Source organism: Manduca sexta, chromosome 21 (genome assembly GCF_014839805.1).
Source record: "Manduca sexta isolate Smith_Timp_Sample1 chromosome 21, JHU_Msex_v1.0, whole genome shotgun sequence".
Classification (NCBI taxonomy): Eukaryota; Metazoa; Arthropoda; class Insecta; order Lepidoptera; family Sphingidae; genus Manduca; species Manduca sexta.
Window position 1 is genome coordinate 4564699 of NC_051135.1, and position 23340 is coordinate 4588038.

Here is a 23340-nt window from a genome sequence, read left to right on the forward strand (position 1 = left end):
GTTCCTAACATAATTTTCCTATGGTTATATGTTTTGTCTTGCCAATTGCCCATGTCTAGATCTCCCTTTTAGAGGTAAGCAAAAGACCTCCAGCATTGGTAACTAAATAAGTTACTAGAAAGGTTAATAATTATTATACCAGTTCCGTAGGTACAATATACTGTCACATTGCTCCCCCGGAAACCTCACCAGCCTCGTTTAAAAGACTGTCCAACTGATGCTCCCTTCATCAGAGGGTTTTGCCTTCCTCCACACCGGCCTACTAGCAGACTTCATATGCTTGCCATAAAATCTATTTCATAGCATGCGTGACCTGATTTAGACTAACTTGACCTGAGTACCGCGTGCTCCGCGATAATAAAGTATTATAAAATTATGCATTTAGGACACCGGGACGAAGTACTTTCTCATATTTGAATTTATTGCCCTGTCAATTCAGTTCCGGCTTTTGTTATTGATTTAATATTTGAGGTCGAGTGTTAAATATATTTACGTAAAGCGCCCTTGGGACTTGTCAACGGCAGTATATGGGCGCGATGATTCTGAGTATTTCTAAAAAAAAGGTGTAATGATAAGTTCATTATGTAATAAAACCTCATGCCGTACCGTCTAAGGGTTAAGTAGGAATTCAACAAAACGTCAATGTAATGATATTAAATCCTTCTACATTATAATGGCAATTACCTTTCGAATTTACATTCCAATACCTTGCTTAGCAATGCATTCGTCTGATGAGGAATTAAATCCAGGATAACCAAACGCCCAGTGGTAGCATTGTCGGATGATAATACTATCTTTTAATGAACTGGCGTGTAGCGACAGATCTACTGTTGCATTTCTCTCTTAATCGTCCACACATCAATAATTTCTCTGACAGTGCATGTTCATAGTGTATGCTTCCTTCTGCTGTGTAAAAACATAAAAATGATAAAAGGTCTTCACTTTGCCGAACAAAGAACGATGGATGTCTTTCATGCCAGCACTCCATTTGTAGCCAATAATATTATTCTTGTAACATAATGAAACTAAGAGCGTGTTCCTCGTAACCTAGACTCAGGCTAACCCAGTTGACCTAAGATAAGGCTAGATAAAGTCACGACGTAGGCATTTCTGATAGCTACTCGCCTTCGCTTATCAGACGTGTCCGTGCAAATTACTTTTACGCGTTAATTATTCAGACTTAAATAGGTCATGTGACTTTTGTTACCTTTAATAATCTCTTAGGGCCGTTTTAATGGATGCAGTATAGTTTGGTTTTGAACTGCCTCGGTGGTGTAGTACTCTCTCTAAGGCGCGCTCTAAGGTCCTGGGTTCGAATCCCGGGTCGGGCAAAGTAATATTTGTGTTTTTCTGCTCAGTGTTAGCCCGGAGTCTGGAGTTAAGGGGATTATGATTATAGGGATAAATGCGTAATGTGTGTGTGGTTTTATCAGATGAGACGCTGTCAAACTAAGGTCGGCGTCTTAAGACAATCCTTATTATAAACCCATATTAACATCAGCTCAAAAATGACATTTTAATTTGCTATACTGGTGGAAGGATATATTTTATATCTGCCCGAATAGCGAATCGTACAGAATGTATTGAAACCCGCCATAGTGGTCCAGTTAAGTGTTTCATTCCGGCTTCAGATTGTGTATATCCGGTTCCAACGGGCCGGATTGACTGTGCTAATCACCCGGGGATGCTTGTATCTTTGGCCGGTCGGCACTTTCTATGGGGTTCACTTCGCTTAACATCAGGTGCAGTGAAGCCACTTTGCTGAGCTACAATAAAAAATAAAACAATATAGATAGTCTAGACTTTATAAGATGTTCACTTTCACAAAAATTTTGGGTAATCTTTATTTTATGGGTAGTCCACAACCACTAGGGTGGACTATTACCAACTATAATATTACAACTACTATTACCAAGCCATTTACACGAGCTGACACCGCGATTCTAACAAAACTTGAAATGCATAGTAAACATGATGCAGGCGGGAATTATATTCTTTTACACACAACACAGAACGAGCGTGTGACGCATCGAAAACATACGCCTTCAGGGGCCTTATTCTCTATCCCTCACGTTATTTTGACAGTGTGTAACAAGCACGTAACACAACGCATCATGTTTAGGACTGTAGAAATTTGGCTTACAGAATACCATTCCACACACATTTCTCGAAGATAACATGACACGGCCGCGTTACGCCTTTACACTATCATACAGAATAAGGGCCCAGTTCCTTAAAAACTCATATCCTTACTCTTATCATACGGCTGTAAAACAAACCTATTATAAAATGGAACAACTCTCGTTGGTAGAGTCTAAACGAATTAAAAAGGGCTTTGAGGCTTAAGTTGTTAATTGTAGCAATTTACTCGCCGCCACTGCGAGGAACGGTTTGAATTATTTATGTAACACCACTTTATAGTTATTATGTATTAGATTTAGTGTTTTTAATTTTGTTACCTAACTTGTCGATTTAGCTTCTTTTCTGAGGGTGTTGGGTCAGATGATTTAATAATTGTAGCAAAAAAATCTTTGTAATGATAAAAGTAATGTATTTTTGTAGCTATTTACAGTAACTATATACAAATGTGATTCAAATATACTTAAATTCATGAAGGGACTTACGTTATTAACATTTGCTATTTTTTGAATTATAAATCAACAATCATTTTAATGTTCAATGCGTGTTTCATACTTATTTGGTTATTGCATTCGCAGGTTTCTAAAAGAAAAATTTCATCGGTCCATAATCATTGAACCTCAAAGCCACCTCACTTATTTTTTCATATCAATCTCAGCCCGAATCACCCTCTCGAAAAGAGCCATAACATTAAGGAAGGCGGGATGATTCCCATAAAAGGAAAAAATTCCCACCGGATTTATTAACATAATCCAAAACAATCCAAACTGGGCCAAGGTTCCAAACAGAATACCGTCTTAAACCCTCAGTTATTAAAAAGAAATCATTTATTCATTTACAACTCTTCGGAAACCGGCGGCAAGCAACAAGGAACCTTAACACACAGGAGCAAGTCGTAAAATTAATTGCACACACCGCTTCCTAGTGTAGAAATGCGTGGTGAGAAAGGGATAGGTATATAGGGATTTTGATGAGTAAGAAAAGGACGTTGTTAGAGGAATGCAAGGCTACAGGGTCACAGGTGGTACAGTGACCTGACCCAGTTTCGAATGCAGGGTAGATATTGATTAGGAACTTTAGCACTTGTTGAACGCAGGTATGTTTCGGATGCCGCGGGCTGCGTTATGGGGTATGAATTTTGAGGGTTCCCTGACGTGTGAGGAGGCATGGGGAATGCGAGACAATTTTGGAGGAATTCCGCTTCTGTAGGTAAATATGTTTGTGGGAAAGTAAATTATCTGCAGTCTTAAGGTCTTGGATAAAGTAGATTAGATTAGCGAGAATTCTAGATTTGACAAATTCGATTTTTTTTCAATGGAACATAATTTATAATGTGATGGTTACTCGTTTGATTGTGTCGTTCCTGAACATAAATATTAGGAATGATACACAAAATAACAAAATGTAACCGTATTTACATGTAAATTAATATTAATTATAATTGTCACCTCGATTGATGGTTATAAATAAATAAATGAGATACCAAGCTCATCATGACGATAGATCAGATATTAAATTTTCTACTAATTTAATTTGACTGACTCTACTTTTTAAAACCAGATTAAAACTGTAAACTAGAATTAATATCTAAACAATTGAACAATGCTAATAAATTAAAAAAGCTCTACCAAAGGAGACTGTAGGAGATCGGATTCTATAGCTATATTTGCAAATCAACCCAAAATAATTTTGCTTAACCCGGTATTCGAATTTCAAAGCTGTGTCGTATCGCCCACATAGTACAACTACGCCTCCAAAGCCCTCTAAGCTCTATCAATCAAGCTGATAATTACAACCAAGTTATCCACCTCATGCATTTTTGCCTCCTTAATAACAATAAAAAAAACTTAACCCTTTTTTCCTATAACTTTGGTAACTTTCCCATGCCAGGTAAAAGGATGATGTAAGTAACCGATGTCTCGTTGTTCCAGCTTGGGTGCTAGGCTGGTTGATGTGCAAGACGGTGCCTTACGTCCAGGGTCTCTCGGTCGCGGCCTCAGTCTACAGCCTGGTCGCCGTGTCATTGGACAGGTGAGTGCAGTTCTATGGCCTTTATTATGTTTCAAGGCTTATTTTCAGAGATTTATTGATGAATTTAGTGGGAAGTATCTTTTTAAATTAGAATAAAATTCTTTATTTATCACATAGGCTAACAAAATTGCGTTTATGATACGTCAGAATAATTTATAATAATAATTATTAATGTTAGAAATAAGATCACTTATAAACTATGGACATTTTAAATTAGGGATAAAATTAATAAGGCATACTAGGAATAAGGTAAAACAAAGTACCCAGCTCGGGTTGACAGGTAGAAGGAAATCTAAATATTCTTGTCTTTATTTAAAATATAGATCAACAAGTAAGGTTAGTATGTCTAATCCAAAACAAATTTAAGACATTGGAATGGTCAGGTGAAGGAATAGCGTATTATGATTAATTTCCGTCTCGTAAAAATGAACGTAATGTAACCAATATCTTTTATATAATAGTTAAGTGTATTACACAATTGTATTATTAGGATTTTTAACTTCACTTTGACTACATCATATAGATTTAGGCTGTCGATATTGTTGGTAATATCGAACACTTGACCTATTAGAACTATTTGACCGTGTTTTCGTCATATTCTTGCTACACACAATCACATCATTTTGTTTTTCATTATTTCAACATATTTAATCAAAATGGAAAATGTTATTCATAAAATATTTCTTTTTCTATACACATCGAAGTATTGCAGTCATCAATATTCTGAAAAATACCATTAGAGTGCTATTAGATATGCCAAGTGCTCGACCCAAACATCTCGATCGGCCGGAAGTCCCCAATTTATTGCTCCTCGAAAAAAACTTTGGAATGCATTCAATAGATGGTTGGCTGCGACCCAAAACACCTGCGACCTTGACACGATGATGGGCTTGGGCTGGCTGTCACGAGGCTCGTGCGGGTGCAAATTTGTCATAACCTGAGCTTTGACTGATTGCTGTTTTACGTTGGTTTTTGGATTTTTGTGGGTATATACTACTACTATATGACCTCGGTGGCGTAGTTGCGTTACGGTAAGACTATAGTGCCGAAGTCTGGGGTTTGATTGCCGGGTTGGGCAAAGTAATGATGGGTTTGTTACTCATTATCAGTTCAGAGTATGGAATTTATGCCTGCAATTGGCTCGCCCCCTATCACATTATGGAACGGAATACATGTGGTGAATTATGGTGCACCAGATGCTCCACTGCCTGCCCCTTCCTAGATGAAAGGCGTGAATGTGTATATTTGTATGTATTTGTAAATTATATTCATAGTTTATTTTATAATAAATGCAATATATTTATTATCGTTATATTATTAGTACCTCACATTTTGTACAAAACAGGCGAGTTTGATTTTTTACATTATGAATTCTGATTCCAAAACATCACGCTCAATTTGTATTCATCAAGGTATTTCCAGATATTTAAAGACTTTGTTGACAGACAGTCTTACGTGACGCGGGAACAAAATTATGACAGACAGGAGACAAACTTTGCACTTTTATATATTAATAGATGAAATTTCTAGCTACTAAAATCACACAATTTTGTTGAGTTCTTTAAAAATTATTTTAAAGTCCTTGTGAATTCTAAAACCCTGTTTGTTTTTATAAAAACTGGCTTTCATTAGTTTCCAGTTTAAAATGAACCCTTTGTACTCAGATATAACGTACCTTCTAATTATAGAAATAATTTTCAAAATCGATTTCGATCGATTTCAATATCGATTGAACAGAACATTTTCATTACTATAAATAATATAATAAAGTATTACAAACGTGAAACATTATAATGGAGTCTGTTTTCACGTCTATTTCAAAAACAATTGTATTTATTATTTTATCCAGAAACCTAGCTCTTTATGTTTTTGACAATGTTATAATTGATCTGTCATTTCAAAGAACGTCTTATAATCTAGACAAATTATTTCAACCCAAATTGAAGGTCACAGTTCGACCTACATTAGTTTTGGGACATTTCGAAGTTTGAATGTCATTAATATCCGTTTATCCAAAATTCAGTTGGTAGTTCTTGTTATTTTGACCTTAATTATTTGGCGTGGTAATGGATGATGTAATTAATGCCAGTAACAAGTTGAGATTTTCAAGGACTGTTGATATGTGGTGACATCCTATATACCCTACAACTGTTGAACGGGACATCGATCGATTGTGGACCGTGATGATAAAGTTTGCAGTAGCGAAGGGTGAAATTTTCGAAACGGAATTCGACAGAAATTTAAGTACTAATAATATTCATAAATGCGGTCTGCAAATCATTCTAATGATAAATATTACATAAATTACGAAAGGGAAGCCGACAGGAATCGATTTATATGGACCCTTCACCACTGCTGGATAAAATAATAATAATAATAATATCAGCCCAGTATTATATACTGTCCCACTATTGGGCACGGGCCTCCTCTACTACTGAGAGAGATTAGGCCTTAGTCCACCACGCTGGCCTAGTGCGGATTGGTAGGCATACACCATCGAAAATTCCCTAATAGAGAATTTCTCAGGTATGCAGGTTTCCTCACGATGTTTTCCTTCACCGTTAAAGCAAGCGATAATTAACAAATAATACACACATAATGTTTTAGAAAAGTCAGAGGTGTGTGCCTTTGGGATTTAAACCTGTGGACATCCGTCTCGGCAGTCCGTTCTACAAACTAGTAGGCTATCGCCGCTTGCTGCTGGATGCTCTGCATTAATACAAGTTCCGAATGTTAAGTATCCATGGGGATGCCATAACAGGCTGATCCTGAGAAGCCTTTACTTTTACCATTAATTGGTGGTAGGTCTTTGATATGTGAGAGTCTGCCTGGGTAGGTACCACCGCAATGTCTATTTCTGCCGCCAAGCAGCAGAATGAAGTTACTGTTGTGTTCCGGTTTGAAGGACATTGTAGCCAGTGTAGCTACTCGACATAATAAGACTTAACACCTCATGTCTTAAGATGGCGAGCACAGTGGAATACCAAACAATAACAATAATTCAAGGTGTTGGATGGTGTTTCTACTGTTTATGGGCGATCGTATCGCTTACTATAAAAAGACGCGTGCAAACAGCCGATATGCATCCAGTAAGATAGTTTATAACATTCTAGCGAGAATATACCCTGAAATTAATTATAATTATATTTGAACTGCACTACACTTAACAAAACAACTTACCCGTGCTGAAGTAAAACTATTTTATCTAGTTTTATTTTTCAATAAACAATAATATAGTCAATAAAATAACTTTACTGCTAATAGTTGAACAATGTTACCAGTATTCATTACAGGGTTTCAATTAACCGGGATCTGTTTAAAATGAAGTTAATTGGAAATGGAAATTCTAGGGTATTGGAAAGCGTTTGAAACAATACTTAACTGTTTAAGTGTTTGTACTGAAGTGATATCAAGGATTGTTATTGCTTAGCTACTTAATCAACAAACATTTATAAATATTATTTTCGCAGTATATAGACACATTGTTGTAACTAAATTACGAGCGGACAGCTAAGAGATCGCGGATGCCACTACTGGCACGCATTTTTGACTGTTATATTTTTTTGAGTATTCTAAAATAGGCTTACAAACATCATGCAAAACTCTACATACCGGTAGAGAACGATCCATATAACCCGACTTCTACCAGCTTCTCTTTATGTAGAATAAAATGATCATAAGAACGATTTGCAGACTACTTTTATGCATATACTACCTATAACTATCGTCGTGTTCCCTTATGGAAAACTTCACTTTTCGCCACTGCTAAATACCTAAGAATCCTTCATAATAATAGCCAGTATTGTAGAATAACATATCCCCCACAAAGAAAACATTCAAATGCCAATAACTCATTATAATAGTTCGGAACGAATCAAAACAACCCATTTGCGAAGTTTTACGAGCGTAACATCCTGGCTATTAGCATAATGTACGAAACAAGCCATTTGCGAAGGAATTTGTGAACCCTTCTAGCGTATGTTGTCCTTGCGTTGGTCCTTCGAGCCGGATTAGGGTGCATTCCTTTAAACCATAGTACACAAGGTCGTTGTTGGGAGACTCATTCGATAAATTGATGTAGTTCATTGTGAAATGGGGCTTTGAAAATGGTAAATTTACGGCTCAGACATACTTGTTTAGCGTGAATGGGTTGGCCTTTCTCAATTAAAAAGGTCTTCACTGTGTATTTTTATTTGCTTTAATAATAAATTACACTTAGCTGAATATTAAATACCATCTCACTGCCCCTCCCACTCCTACTACTGGGCCTCCTTTACTACAGAAAGGGTTACTTCGGACACTCAGAAATCTATTATAGTAAAAAAAATCTAGAAAGCATATTTTAATTAAACAAACATTATTAGTCTCAAAAATAATAAATACGAACTTTTAGCATTTTTTATAAAGTGATCTTAAAGGCATCTAGATTTCTATATAAAGTCTTGTTATTTACTAATTTTGCAAGTGACTTGAGTATTTTAAGAAAATGAGTGCATATTTTTCTAAAATCTTGCTCATAAATGTTGATTACGTTAAAAGTTTTAAAAAAAGCTTGTATTTAAAGTAACTAATAAACTAATTTCGAAATAGACTTTTGACTCTGCTAGGTTAGTTTTAAATTGTTTTCACATTCATTATCTTTAGAAATTTAATTGTTTTTTTTTTTATGTCATTTATAGATTATAATCGAACATTGGTAAGATATTTCTTTTAGAATATGGTTATTTGTATATTGAATTCACATCGTCTGCATATTATAACGCATTGTGGAACGCGGATATGATAACGATTTTTCATTGTAATTTACAAGGCTTGGATTTAAAAACAACATAATAATATCAACCATGTATTATACACTGTACCATTGCTGGGCACAGGCCTCCTCTACTACATCATATTATAGTGGTATATCAAGTCTCCAAAATATCACTTAAACATGAAACATTCTCTCAAATCTCAGCCAGAACAGATTGCGCCCCAAAAACCTTCTTAACTTTCATAAAACGCATTACGCACAATCAGATAGCGTCGACAGTTGTCCCTCAACAGAGTTATGGTTTGGACCTTGAGCGAGACGCACGGGTCCTCGGAGACTCTGCAGCCATTAAAACTGATGTATGGGCATTAAGAGATTTCGGAACGGAAACTTTGTGGACCTTGAAAACAGAAGATAGCGGGTTATGAGTCGGGAGATTCAGAATGAATAGGTATTCATTGATCCAATGGTATTTTTGAAGTAGAATAAAATCGATATGCACGTTTATATTCGGTGTCTTAAGATAGTAAGAAATCATGTAATGCCATGTATGAATTTGCAAATAATTAAATGACAATTGTAAGTTGTAATGTATTTTACTATAGACATTGTATTGTTCAAACAATAAATCGTTCCCTTTTATAATCTTTTCTGTATCAGGCATATAAAACGCAGCGTCACACTTACACCGCGTCATCGTGGGTTGAACTTGACCAGTATATTAAGGTTCCTTAGCATATTAGAAGAACTTATATAAATTGTTCATAATTGTGAATCGCTTATTTTAGTTTAACCTTATATCACAAAATTTACTTTTCCCTAGCAAGGCCTAAACTTATATTAATAAATTATTCACAGTCGGTTAACATTTTGAAAGTAAATAAATAAACGTTAGTAAAGTAAAGTTTGAAATATTGCAGATCTTGACAACTACAGAAAAGTAGATTATTTTTGTACTATTTTTTCAAACAACTGAAGAGACAGAATAATTACAGGGCATACTGAGACTTAACATCCTATGTCTCAGGATGTCGAGCACAGTTATATGCCACGCAGTAGGTGGGTATTCATTCAGAATTCAGTGTACTTATAATGTGGCAAAGAGACGACATGACTCCATCTCTTTTTGGTTGAGAGACTTATTCGTGAATGACCTATTGGTCTCTCAATCAATCACAGACATCAAAATATAACGATATAGCTTAATAATAAAATAAAAATAAAAATAAAAAAGCCTTTTATTTCTAGAAATGGTTAGTACAGTTAATTAGTTTTTTTTTTTTTTTATATTATGGGTTTTCCAGAACCCCTTCACGGGTAAAGGCCTCCTCCAAAGATTTCCAGCGTTCTCTGCTCTGAGCTTTCTGTATCCAATCATGACCTGCTATCCTGATAATCTCATCTTGCCACCTCGTAAGCGGTCTTCCTCTGTAGCGTTTGCCTTGAGGCCCGGTCCATGTCGTTACCCTTTTTGTCCAGCGGCCGTCTTGCAGACGCGCTACATGACCCGCCCATTTCCACTTAAGCTTTAAGGAGTGGCTTAAAACATCGGTTGCTTTTGTTAAGCGTCTTATTTTAGTGTGACGTATTTTATGGACCTTCCTAATATTGAGCATGCTATGTTCCATACCCCGTTGACAAGTAGATATTTTATTTCTTGTCTTTGTGGTAAACTTCCAAGTTTGACAGGCGTATGTTAGAGATGGTAAGATGCATGACGTCATGACTTTAGTTTTAAGTTTTATGGGCATATTGCTTTTAAATATTTCTTTATGACACCAATATTTATTCCAGGCCAGATGTACGCGTCTTTCAATTTCTTGGTCGTTGCTGTTCCTGTCGAAGCTCATTTGTTTCCCCAGATATATGTATTTTCTGTATACTTGAGTGGTATATTATCTATAAAAATTGTTCTATTCTCTTTGCTGTTTGTCATCAACCTAGTTTTTGATAAATTCATTTCCAAGCCTACTTGTTTACTATGTTCGTTTAGCGATTGTAGCATGAACTGTTGTTGAGAGTATGATTCAGAAAGCAGAACTAAATCGTCCGCAAAGCGCAGATGGTTAAGGTAATGCCCGTTGATATAGAGTCCGCATTTCTGCCAGTCGAGTTTACTTATTATGGATTCCAGTACGGCGATGAACAAAGTCGGGGACATAGGGTCGCCCTGTCTCACGCCTCTCTTGATAGGGAAACTAGAGCCGATTTTTTCGAGTTTTACTCTACCTGTACTGATATTATATATACTTTTTATTATCTCTATGTACTCCGTATTTACACCTTGTTCTTCTAGCGTATTCCAAATGCTTGTATGAGAAATTGTGTCAAAAGCTTTTTTGTAATCGATAAAAGCGATGTGTAGAGTTCTTTGTTTTTCTTGGTACTTTTCCATCAGTAAGTCCAGAGTGTGGATGTGGTCGACAGTAGAATAGCTTTTTCTGAAGCCCGCTTGTTCAATCGGCTGTGACGATTCTAGAATAGCTCTAATTCTTCCGTTTATCAGGCTTGAAAAGATCTTGTATAGACAAGGTAGGAGACTTATTGGTCTGTAGTTCTCGATGTCGTGAGGAGCTCCTTTTTTATATATTAATATTATGATGGACTCAGCCCATTGCTTAGGTATAACTGCTGACTCTAGAATGCGGTTGAACAGATGTGTAAGCGATGGAGACAGTAAAGTACAAGCTTTTATTATGGCCTCATTTGTAATGTGATCCGCACCGGGACTCTTTCCTATTTTTAGTCTCTTAATACTATTGGACACTTCTTCAGTATCGAATGGTGATACTCTACAATCATTTATTTTTGTGTGGATGCAATTTATGTTGGTGTGGTGAGGATGGTCGTGCTTCTGGTCACTGTAGAAAGTTTTATAAAATTCTGTTGCTATATTTATTATGTCTTTTCGGTTGTTCAGAATGTTTTCTTTCTTTTTGAAACTTTCAATCCAATTTTTGTTTATTTGTAATTCTTTATACGCTCTCTTTGTACTACCAGAACGTTCTATATGTTTTACTATAGTGTTCGTTCTATAAATTGCGTAGTCGGTTTTTATGCGTTTGTTTATAAGTTTGTAGAGCGCTGCCATTTCGTTTTTCATGGCTCTTGTTTTGTTTTTGGTCCTTTGGAGTGACTGCCTTCTAGTTATAAGTCCTCTAGTATTTTCTGATAGGATGATATTTGTTTTACGAACGATATAGCTTACGAGTCGCTTTTTTGGGACATTCTTAAGAGGACCGTATTGTGTTGCTACTGTTTGGGCGGTCGTCTTACTTACTATCAAAGGAGCAAGATGCTAGCCTCGTCATTCAACTTCAATATAAAGATACGAATAACCTGCTCGCCTGATATTAAGCGTATGAATACTTATATTTTATTTTCGAGTCGGGGCTTTGTCTGTTCATACCACGGTGTCTAGACGCTTGAAATTCACAGGAGTTCCTTATTTCATTTATATGGGCCCTGACAAAGGATTTTAGCTAATTCATCTCCTAGGTAGGTGAACGATCTTTTTGTAGGGATATCCGTGTTTTTTTAGTTATATTTGAAAATGCATCGTATGAAAACAATTTTAATAGATAACGCGGTTTCTTTTAGCACTTTGCCATTCACAAGGAAAAGAAAACTCGAGACGAATAGCAGAGACATCGGGAGTATTTAACAATTTAATTTATCATGTATAATGCAGCGGATTTGTTCAAAAAACTGGGTTAGATCGGCCTTGGTCCCGCGGCCGGGAGACGTGACCCTTTCGGGGAATTAAATATGCGCAGTTTCACTGCTTTTGAATGTTCAGGGTGTGTTTTTGACTGATGAAGTTTTGGGACACCTTAATGGTAATGATTGATGGCATTAAATTCTAATATAAGTATGTTTGTTTATTTATTTCTTTAGAACGATTGTGAAACTATTTACACTAATCAATATCATAATCAATATCAATGTCAATTAATTCATCATCATAATTTCAGCCGGAAATCGTCCACTGCTGGACATGGGAGTACTATAGACATACATAGACACACACAATTAATTAATTGTTTATTATTTTAGGCCTATTTGCAAATCTCTACTTATAATAAATCTGTAGTGAGGTCAATTCTGTACATGAAATATATTTCCAAAATAACTATCAGGGGGTGATTAGGGATCGATACTGATGCCAAAAAAGCAATTAGTAAAATTTTTGTCTGTCTGTCTGTCTGTCTGTAAAACCGTTATAGGAACAAAAACTACTCGACAGATTTTAACGAAACTTGGTACAATTATTTTTCATACTCCTGAGCTGGTTATAGTATACTTTTCATCACGCTACAATTAATAGGAGCAGAGCAGTGAAGGGAAATGTCGGGAAAACGGGAGAAGTTACTCCATTTTTTAAGCTTCCGTCGCGTGTGCAACCTTAATGGTTAAAGCTACACAGAAATTATGTATGACGAAAATGTGCTCCTTTAAATTATATAAAAAATATCCCACGACAGCATATGTCTATCTTTTATGGTTGACTCACAATAACACGTGTAACTCCCGATAGCTTAGCAGTTCGAAGCTTTCTCATTATATTTGTCTACTCTTACTTTATAATACTCTCAGTCATCCCTAATTAAAAAAGTTAACATTATTAAATCTTCTTCTATCTATCTATATCTATACTTATAATAAATCTGTAGAGAGGTCAATTCTGTACATGAAATATATTTCCAAAATAACTATCAGGGGGTGATTAGGGATCGATACTGATGCCAAAAATGCAATTAGTAAAATTTTTGTCTGTCTGTCTGTCTGTCTGTCTGTATAACCGTTATAGGAAGAAAAACTACTCGAAGGATTTTAAGGAAACTTGGTACAATTATTTTTCATACTCTTGAGCTGGTTATAGTATACTTTTCATAACGCTACAATTAATAGGAGCAGAGCAGTGAAGGGAAATGTTGGGAAAACGGGAGAAGTTACTCCATTTTTTAAGCTTCCGTCGCGTGTGCAACCTTAATGGTTAAAGGTTCCTTCGATTTCACTAGGATCCCATCATCAGACCCTGACCGGACAATCGGACCACCTGCATACCACCATACATTAAAAAAACATCCTGACAAATTGAGCACCTCTTCCATTTTTGAAGTCCGAAATCCACGCGGGCGAAGCTGCGGGCGGAAGCTAGTAATATAATAAAAATCAATACAAATTATAAAATGCAGTAATATTCACAATAAGCTAAAATGTAAGATCTAATAATATTAAAATTGTCAGCAAAGATAAAGGCACAGGGAGACTTCCAAAGCGCGTTAAGTGCAGAAACTACATATCCGACCGAATTTTTTAAACGGGATTAGTTATTTTCTTCTTTCATGCACCAAAAGACAATTATAAGTTTCGCTGAAATCTTTTGTGGGTTTGATTATATAGGATTATAAACATAAAGATATACGCTTCTAATGATTTTTAGGAAGACTCCCGGAATATACTTTCATTCCGACCGATCCTGACGGAAGACGTAACCTTATGGCCTCTTATAAGTCATAAAAATATGTTACTATGATCTTACGTCAACCAAATCCTAACAATAGCGTAATAAATGTTCTGAAAATTGTAGCAAAGATTTTATTTTACGACTTGTATTAATGAAGTCTAAGTTGTAAGACTTGTCGTAACTTTAATAACTCAAATATTTAACTATATCTTGCGATTGGTGAAGTTATGAAATTTTATGGCAAATTTACAATCTGTGAAATGACATAATATGGATTAACGATATAAAATATTATGTTTATAGGATTTTAAAACTATTTTGTGTTTAGTGTGATAAGTTCCTCATAGTTAACAAGTTGTATATAGGTATATGCTATAATGGTAATAAATAAAAACAACATATAAAAACATTTTAAATTTATTTTTACGGGGAATTTATATCAGCAAGTCATAGTACTACGAAGGTATTAATATGCTCTTAATTTGATTATATGACATACATAATATTATCTTCATGGAAAGCGTCATATCAAAATGTCAGTGGGACAAAAATCAGTAACAATCACAGTGTATTGGCATACGAAACTTAGTAATATAAATTGGTAATCGTTGCTATTATTTTTAGAAAGGCGCAAAGTTAGGTGAATGACCTCGTCTCGTCACAAATAAATAAAAAAGTAATATCGTAACCCTCTACCCTTAGAAGGAATTTACCAAAAGCCACACTTTCCACTTCCCGGAACTGATTTTCATTTACAGACAAAAAAGCAATTAATATAGGCCGTCCCCTTGTAATTATCCTTAGAGACGTCTTATTAAGGGTTTGAAAGCATGGGAAAGCCTCAAGGTTTTTCCGATGAGCTCGGTCTTATGGGATTAGAAGTTGGAGAGGGCTTGTTAAGGCTTTTGAGTTTTTAAATTAAGGATGGCCTTCACGTTGAGCAAAGTAGTTTGTTGTTTTATTTGAACTTTGTTTTAAAAAATGTTGATAAATTTGTTTGGGCACTTTTTTAATTAATGAGACAAAAAGTACGATTCTGAACGTATTATGGAATTTAAATTCAAAATGCTAATAGTAAATGTATAACATGTTTTCATTTTCAACCATACAAAACAATGTGGAACGGGTATAACGGTCTCGGGATCAATTTCAGCTTAACTAAGTATACCCGTATTGTTAATTATGTACCTACTTCAACGATAAATGAACTGAATGTTCCTGGTGGTTGGTCGCTCATATGTGAGAGTCCGTCACGAGAGTACCACCGCAATGTCTATTCCTGCCGCCAAGTAGCAGTGTGTAGTCAGATTTTAAAAAAATTGTAGCCAGTGTAACTACTGGACATAGTAAGACTTAACATCTCATGTCTCAGGATGGCGAGGGCAGAGGAATACCAAACAATAATTTATAATTCAAGGTGTTGGATGGTGTTTCTATTATTTATGGGCGGTCGTATAGCTTACCATCAGGCGAATGGCAAGCTCGTCGCGGCATTCAAAGTACTAAAAAAAATTAAGAAGTCACTTGGTAATGTATTTCAGGGCTGGTAAATAACCTTGATATTACTTCGTCATAACAAAATTGCTGTAAAAAAATACGAATGTTCTCAGCTTTCGTGACCTAATAATATATCTTTAACCTTTGCTAAAATCCAGACTATTCGAGTGGCTAAATTAATTAGTGTGTAAACGACATAAAGTTTTGGCAGAACGCTCACTTACAGCTAATTAATTCAATTTTCACTTAAGAGTATAGTTTATATTGTTTTAGAATAGAAATGGGGGCGTATGAGGTTTTAAGGTCCTTCGATAAGGTGTCAGTAACCTATTATTAATGTATATTTGTAAACTTACGTACCATAAATATAATCTTCAGTAATAAAGATTATTATACTTAAAAATATATACATAAATAACAAAAAAAGTAAAAGCTCTCGGGAGATACCTTGCTGAGTTATAATTTGCTGATTTGTTTGCGTTAAATATGTTATTGATGGTTTCAAAAATTGGTCTTTCGTATAAAGGAGCATCTATTTAATTCTTTTATTATGGCCTTTTGTGTTTACTCTGCTAATATTAATCTTAAAAACATAAAATAATCAAAGGCATTCGATCTGCCTTCAGTTCAATCATTGAAGTTAGATCATTTTTATTAAATACTGATTCTACATATCAATCCACATGATAGAATCAATCTGACGTTACTCACACCAAGATTATGGATTGAACTGACGTTACGCTGATTATTTAGAGGTCACCTGAGGCAATTACTTTAGGTTTAGCGGAAATGATTGCCACTTTCATAGAGAAATATTAGATCGATAGATACAGAAGTATCTAAGACAAAATTTAAATCAAGTCGCAGACGATCCAGGTAAGGTCACTTTACCTATTGACCCACTGATAACCCACTGTCAGAACAATTGTGACGTTCAATCTTCAAATAAACGATATCTGATGGATTCAAATGCAATACAAGTGTCAAAGAAAAACGAGCGTTCAATTCAAAGTAGAATTAGGCTCTAAATCAAGTGAACTCTTCGAGATATTTATAGCTTCAATCAGTACAGCGCCATCTATTACCACTAGACAGAACTACTCTTAAAGTCAAACTCCCGTAAATCGCAGTAACTCTTTTTCATCTAGAAATAGATTAAATGGCTACGTTTTGTTTAAGAGCCGTCTGTTAAACGAGTGGTAAAGATTTTTAACCCGAGTCGTTGACGTCTGAAGGGATGATTCTTTTGAAATCCTTATAATATAGCCTTAGTCCTGCTTTGATGAGAAAAAATCTCGTTTCAATGAGTTATAAGCTTTGTCAGAGTTTTTTCCTTATTAAGGGCTACTTTAATCTGATACACTAGATATGTAGTAACCATAAAGCCTTTTTAATAACACGCCTATGAATGTTTTTGAAACTGGTATACAATAATGATGCATATTAAATATCTACTGCTGCTTAGTCACAAAAATAAACAAATAAAAGCACAAAATATTTAAAATACATTTATTCACATCCAATTCATATATAAATTACAATTTCATTTACAACCATTTATGAGTATCCTTACTATCCCTAATGATGTACGAGGATGGGGGAATGCTTTACAACTGGGACTACTGGTGCTGCATGTACCAGGCTCGCAGTGTGCACGACAGGTGCTGCGTGGACGATGGGCGCGGCGTGCAGGACCGGGGCGGGGTGAACGACCGCGCTGTGCACCACTGGATGGGCCACCACTGGGGCGATGACGCCTGCGTGGCTCATGGCGATCAGGGCGAGGAATACTGCCTGGAGAGAGACAAAATCATATAACAATCACTGATACTCATAATAAAACGCTTGTGCAATTTTAAGTATGAAAAAATTTAATCCTACAGTCATATGATAAAAAAATATTATTGCGGCATATAAATTTTCCTACGGATTCAATTCCCTATACCCTTTTTCATAGTCGTCCCTCTGCTGATGCAAGGAAACTGCAAATTTTCCAATCGTTTTTAGTGTTTAAATCCAAATTCTGTCTGAAGTTGCTACTGTTTTCGTTTGTTAGTTGCTTATAATAAAGAAATGATTATGTAAATATTAAATATTTTTATTTACTCATTGTTATCATACTTCGAAACTCTATGCATTTTACGGTCACTAAAATCACAAAGCTCTAAAATAATCATGTAAAAACTTACGAGTTTTTATTAAAATGAAACAGATTATCCGAAATATAACTTAACACTTGAAATTTAAATATTTTCTGATTTTTAAACGAGACACTTTTTTGTTCTAATAAAAATTTGCTCTTTAAATTTCGATCAGAATAATTGTGTACTTTGTTTTTAACTAGATAAGTATTTTCATTATATGATAATGATTGTTGAAATACTTTTTTTACAACTGAACGTGGCGAGCAGTTCGTTTGCTTGATTCATCGAGCAATATAGCTTTCAAGCTATGACTACCGTTAAATACTACTAAAGCCAACCAAGTTTTTAATAACGAAATTGTAAGGCAATGCACCCCGTTTGACATCCTGAGAAATTAGGTATCAAGCCTTAATATTATGTTCAATTGCTCTGATAACAATGTAGTTCAAAAAACATGCTGCTTAACGGCAAAACAGACAAATCAATGAAAAGTATACTTTTTTTTTGTTCCTTTCGCTTCCATAAACATATTTGGCATACTTTCTAATTTTCGAAATAAGAAACCTCATAAATTTAACTAAATTCAACTGCTCTTTTGACTCGATCTACATTTTTGTAGTGATCTTTGATCCTTCTTAATAACTTAAGGAAACTCAAATATAAAATACAACATCCGACGAAAGTTGTTTATAATATTTAATTTATAAGTCCGTAATGAAATCTTATTATGTCGGGGAATGTTATTGGCAGACTTTCCAATATAATTATAAAGCTCGCCTTCGAGGCTTTGCGATTCTGAAATTATTTTGTAATACATTGTCATAAGCTGTAGATTCATTGGGTTAGTGGCGTCATACTTATACAATGCGTGAAGTTCAGTTTCAGAAGATTTGTGATTATAATAAAAACTTTTTAACAAAACATTAAACCGTCTTCAAAAACCACTATAAACCAAAAAAATAATTTAACATTACCTATATACTGATTACCATTTTTAGAGTCAGTGCCTAATAATAATTAACAGAATATAATTCACACTTTAAATTTTCTACGATCAAGTAATCCAAACTGATTCAGGACTTGGTCCCTTGCATGCCAAATTTCATCCAAATTCATGATACAGCAAGAAAGTTTTTTGTTTGTCGTAGGACGTATTGTATATCTTCCCGAATAGCGACCACCGCACACGAGGTGTTAAAACCCTCCATAGTGGCCCACGTAATTGTATCGCGTTCCGGGATCTGCCTGTATATATCCAGTAACTGGTCGGCATAATTGTGTCGACTGACGAGGGGTAATCATCTCCCATCAGTCGACATTCTATAGGACTCCTCTACACTTACCAAAAGATACAGTGGTGTCACTTTGCTGTGCATAAAAAAAGTGTCTGCGTTTCTTAGAAAAAACTTCACTAATATTATAATTTATATTAGTAGGATTTAAAAAACTTACCAGTTTAAACATCGTGACGTGTTGTATGTTGTGTATCGGTCGGTGTTGCACGAGCGTGTACTCAGATCGTCTAGATCTAGTCCTTTTATAGGTCTAAGTCCTACGGTCTAGGCTATGCATCTACTTGTAATAAATCTACCCATTAGGCAATAATGCAACTTGAGAGAATTGTGTTACAGTGTATTTAGCAAACAACTGTGTTTCAGTTGTTCATGTTTTGATCCTTATGTGTATAATAATAAGGTTGACTGGTTTATGTTGTGTTTTTTGCCTACTCTGAAGTTAGTAGCTTCCACTGACTTTGACTGCTAGACCAAAACTACCCAACGATAATCCGCAAAAGTTCATGAACTGGCTAAATAAAACTGGACCAACTGGAAATCAAACCTAGATACTCAAAAATCACAACAAAAAAAAATTAATCTAAAAATGTTATTCACATGAATTAAAATAGCATTGAATCCCGATTCACTGCGGTATTCAAATCAGAATCATCGAGAGCTTCGAGAGAGCCCAATTAGACCAGATTAAAGGATGTTGTTTGTTCGATTTTTTATTACCATATAGCCCGAAGATTGTATCAAGTGTTTTTTATTCTTATATTACAACGGATTTATGTTTTTAGCTATAAAGATTATATCTTCTATGTCTCTCGTAGGAGATTGCAATGCTTTGTCTATTCTAGCCGCCAAGTGATAGGGTGATTTGTGATCTGGTTTGAAGGAATTGTAGCCAGAGTAATGTTTTTGCGGAGCAGTGTCATGCAGTAATAATATTAAAAATATACTTTCTAAGTCTTAGCTTAAATATTCGCACGTCTCGTTATTGAAAAAAAGACTTACACATATAAATATATTCTTATTAAAATAACAAACATTCATAATTCTACGCTTAAGGCCTGTCTTAGGTATAACAAGCGATTATATTTTGCCAAGCAGTATTACTCATATACTATTGTAATTTGGTTTTAAAGATATTAATTAAAGCCACTGTAATTATGTGATTTTTGAGATTTAACATCGTATGTCTGCTGGTTGTTCAACCACTAAAAGACAAACACCTCACCACACCAGGATCACAGGTAGATAGCGACTACTGTACACAAGCTGTTAAAACCCGCCATAGTGGCCCACGTAAGTGTGTCGTGTTCCAGGTTCAGCCTGTGTAAATCCGGTTTCAAAAGGCTGGCATAATTGTGTCGACAATCGGGGTAATTAGCTCTCGTCAGTCGACATTGTATTGGACCTTACTGTAAGACTTTGTCGGAGCCTATTTGTTTTTTACAATTATAACGCTGTGCGTTGTTACTCAAAATGTCTGAGTAGTGTTACTATTATTTTGGATACTTGTGACACTTACTAGTAGGTGGGCAATTTACGAATCACGCCATTTAATTGCATAAAATAACTAACTCTCCGTAATAAGCAGACGTCTTAAATCCCATCAACACCAGCTACTTAAAATAGCATTTTATCCCCTTATTTGTAAAATCTTTATGAAAATGGAAAGATTTCAGGCATTTTCCTCTCGTTCCCTTTTATTTTTATAACTAAATCATATTAGCTTCCGTCTCGTTCAGTCATGCGGAAAGGTCTCTCCAAAGGTCCTTCACATTACACACATATATTATGCGCATTTTTGTCTGCTTGTGAAAAAAATATATGCATAAATATAGTATCACCTTTTTCCTTTTCAGCGGTAGGCAGAGGTGTATCACCAACCAATATAGTCAGCTTTGTTAATTTGTATGCAATAAGAGACTTGCTTAGTATTTACCAGGCACAATTCTAGACTTCAGGCAGGTATACCTAATACATTTGTCGGACCGGTCGAGATCTGTTGTCGCATATATCACCCGGCTTATTCTTCTTCTTTTATATTTTTCGATATTGCAAGTAGCTCCGCGAGCGAACGTGTATAAACGGGCCGTTCGCAAGAATCTCATAAATTCGTTTCGCCCTCCCCGAATATTCTCACCAGTTGAACAAAAAACAGATGTTGCTCAAATGTTTTTATTTGTGAAATATTGTGTTTATGCTCCCCTTTGTTTATTAAGGTTATTTAGGTCTCACAAGGTGGTTTTAGCAAAGACTACATTGCGCGAATGTGCAATTCAAATATCTCTGACATTGAGACGTGGTATCGATGGTCGAATCAATATCGATCTGGTTTGTTGCTTTTCACTCTCTGCTTAAACATATCTAATGTAGGTAAGTAGTACCACGCATGCGAGTAAACTGTTTCACATATTAATGGTGACGCGAGTAATGAAAATATGTTTCATTAAGTGGCATTTCCCCAATCGAGCCGATTTATTACTGTTCTCTTCCCAACTTCTCTAGAAGCTAAAATTTAAAAAGTTGTATTATTGTAAAATGTAGGTAGATATTTTAAATTTGGCTTTGCGGATGACCAACACCTCAGTCCCCCCCGTAACCATGAAGGCTGCAAAGTCTTCGAAACGTCGGGTGAAAACAATAAAATCCAGAAATTGTTTAATTTTAATGTCTAACATTCTCTTAAATTAGAAATCATTATTCACGGTAAATTTAAAATGCTCCACATAATTCTACCAACATAAACATTCTTCATGTTCAGTCATGAGAAATATGTAAACCGGAAATCTAAGAAAGACATTTCCTCTATTTATTAACCTTGATTACATCGAATGCAAATGATATAGGAAAAAATAAGAAATATGACCTGTCGGTGTTGTGAAATCTGTCTACTTACACGCGATTAATATTAGCCAATGTTTCTGTTAGCACTTGTCGAGTAACGGATTGATGATACTAATATTTGTTAAGAAAACAATCACGTAAGACAGTCCTGAATTGTGTCACTTTATTTGTTTTCCCAAGAAATAAAAGTCCAATTTCGCATCGAAAATATTTTACTGTTAGCATCCGAATTTATTCATTTATTTGTAACAATCGTCCAAATTTTTTGTGTTCATAATATTAACAGGAGAGTAATTTAACAAGATAAATTTATATACCACGTAAAACAGTCCATAAATCGAATCCACGACCCATCGACTCTCAGTTGGTTATAACAACGTTGCTATAGGTCAAGTGCGACACGTTTTTTATGCCACATTAATATGAATACCGCAAGTGTTGACGAGGCTGTTTAACGAGTATTTTTATAGCATAAGGCCGACAGAGCAAGTGGGTCATGATGGTAAGTGGTCACCATCATGAATATTCGCAATGCCAGCTTAAATGGTGATAAATGTGACCACTTTTTGAGAGTTTTGAATTCCTACCACACTGTAAAAATAATACTATTTGCATTGATGTCATTTCTTCGTTAAGACAAAATATCACCATAGAAAGCAAATACTTTTGGAATAACACAAGAATTGATACGTTTGGAAGAAAAGGCCCTTTAAAAGGCCTGTGTCAGTAAGTACCGATAAAAGAACATACAGGACTTAAACATTTCGAACCCACGAACTGTTTTCGAGACGACTCACTCGAAACACCACGGCGTGACAGCTATATCTATAAAATGACAAATGTTTTATTTAATTAGAATTACGCAAAATAATCTTGGGTTACAGATTGTGAGGACAGCTTGTGCCGCAAATATTTTAAACAATCTAGATTATTGCGATGACATCTAGATTAACGTTTCTGACATAGTTATGATTTATTATTGTGCTGTTTACTTTGTCAATGTCAATGGTGTGGCCGATGGCGATAACTGATGACCTACCAATGGCGAAGGGCGACTTTTTCGAAAAGGAACCCGACACAACATATAGGTACTAATATGCATTAAAGCTGTCTGCAAATTGTTTTAATGATCATTAAATTTAACATAAATTCTGAAAGGCAAGCGGGCGG

At 35.3% G+C, this 23340-nt stretch overlaps 1 protein-coding gene across 1 annotated transcript in view; it reads left to right on the forward strand.

Annotated features, from left to right (window-relative positions):
- Nucleotides 1-4022: 4022 nt before the first annotated feature.
- LOC115450289 (neuropeptide SIFamide receptor-like) overlaps nt 4023-23340 on the forward strand; it is a 78413-nt gene continuing 59095 nt past the window's right edge. The window contains 2 exon segments of the mRNA XM_037441136.1: nt 4023-4029; nt 4071-4170. Of these exon segments, the coding sequence (XP_037297033.1) occupies nt 4023-4029; nt 4071-4170 (107 nt within the window).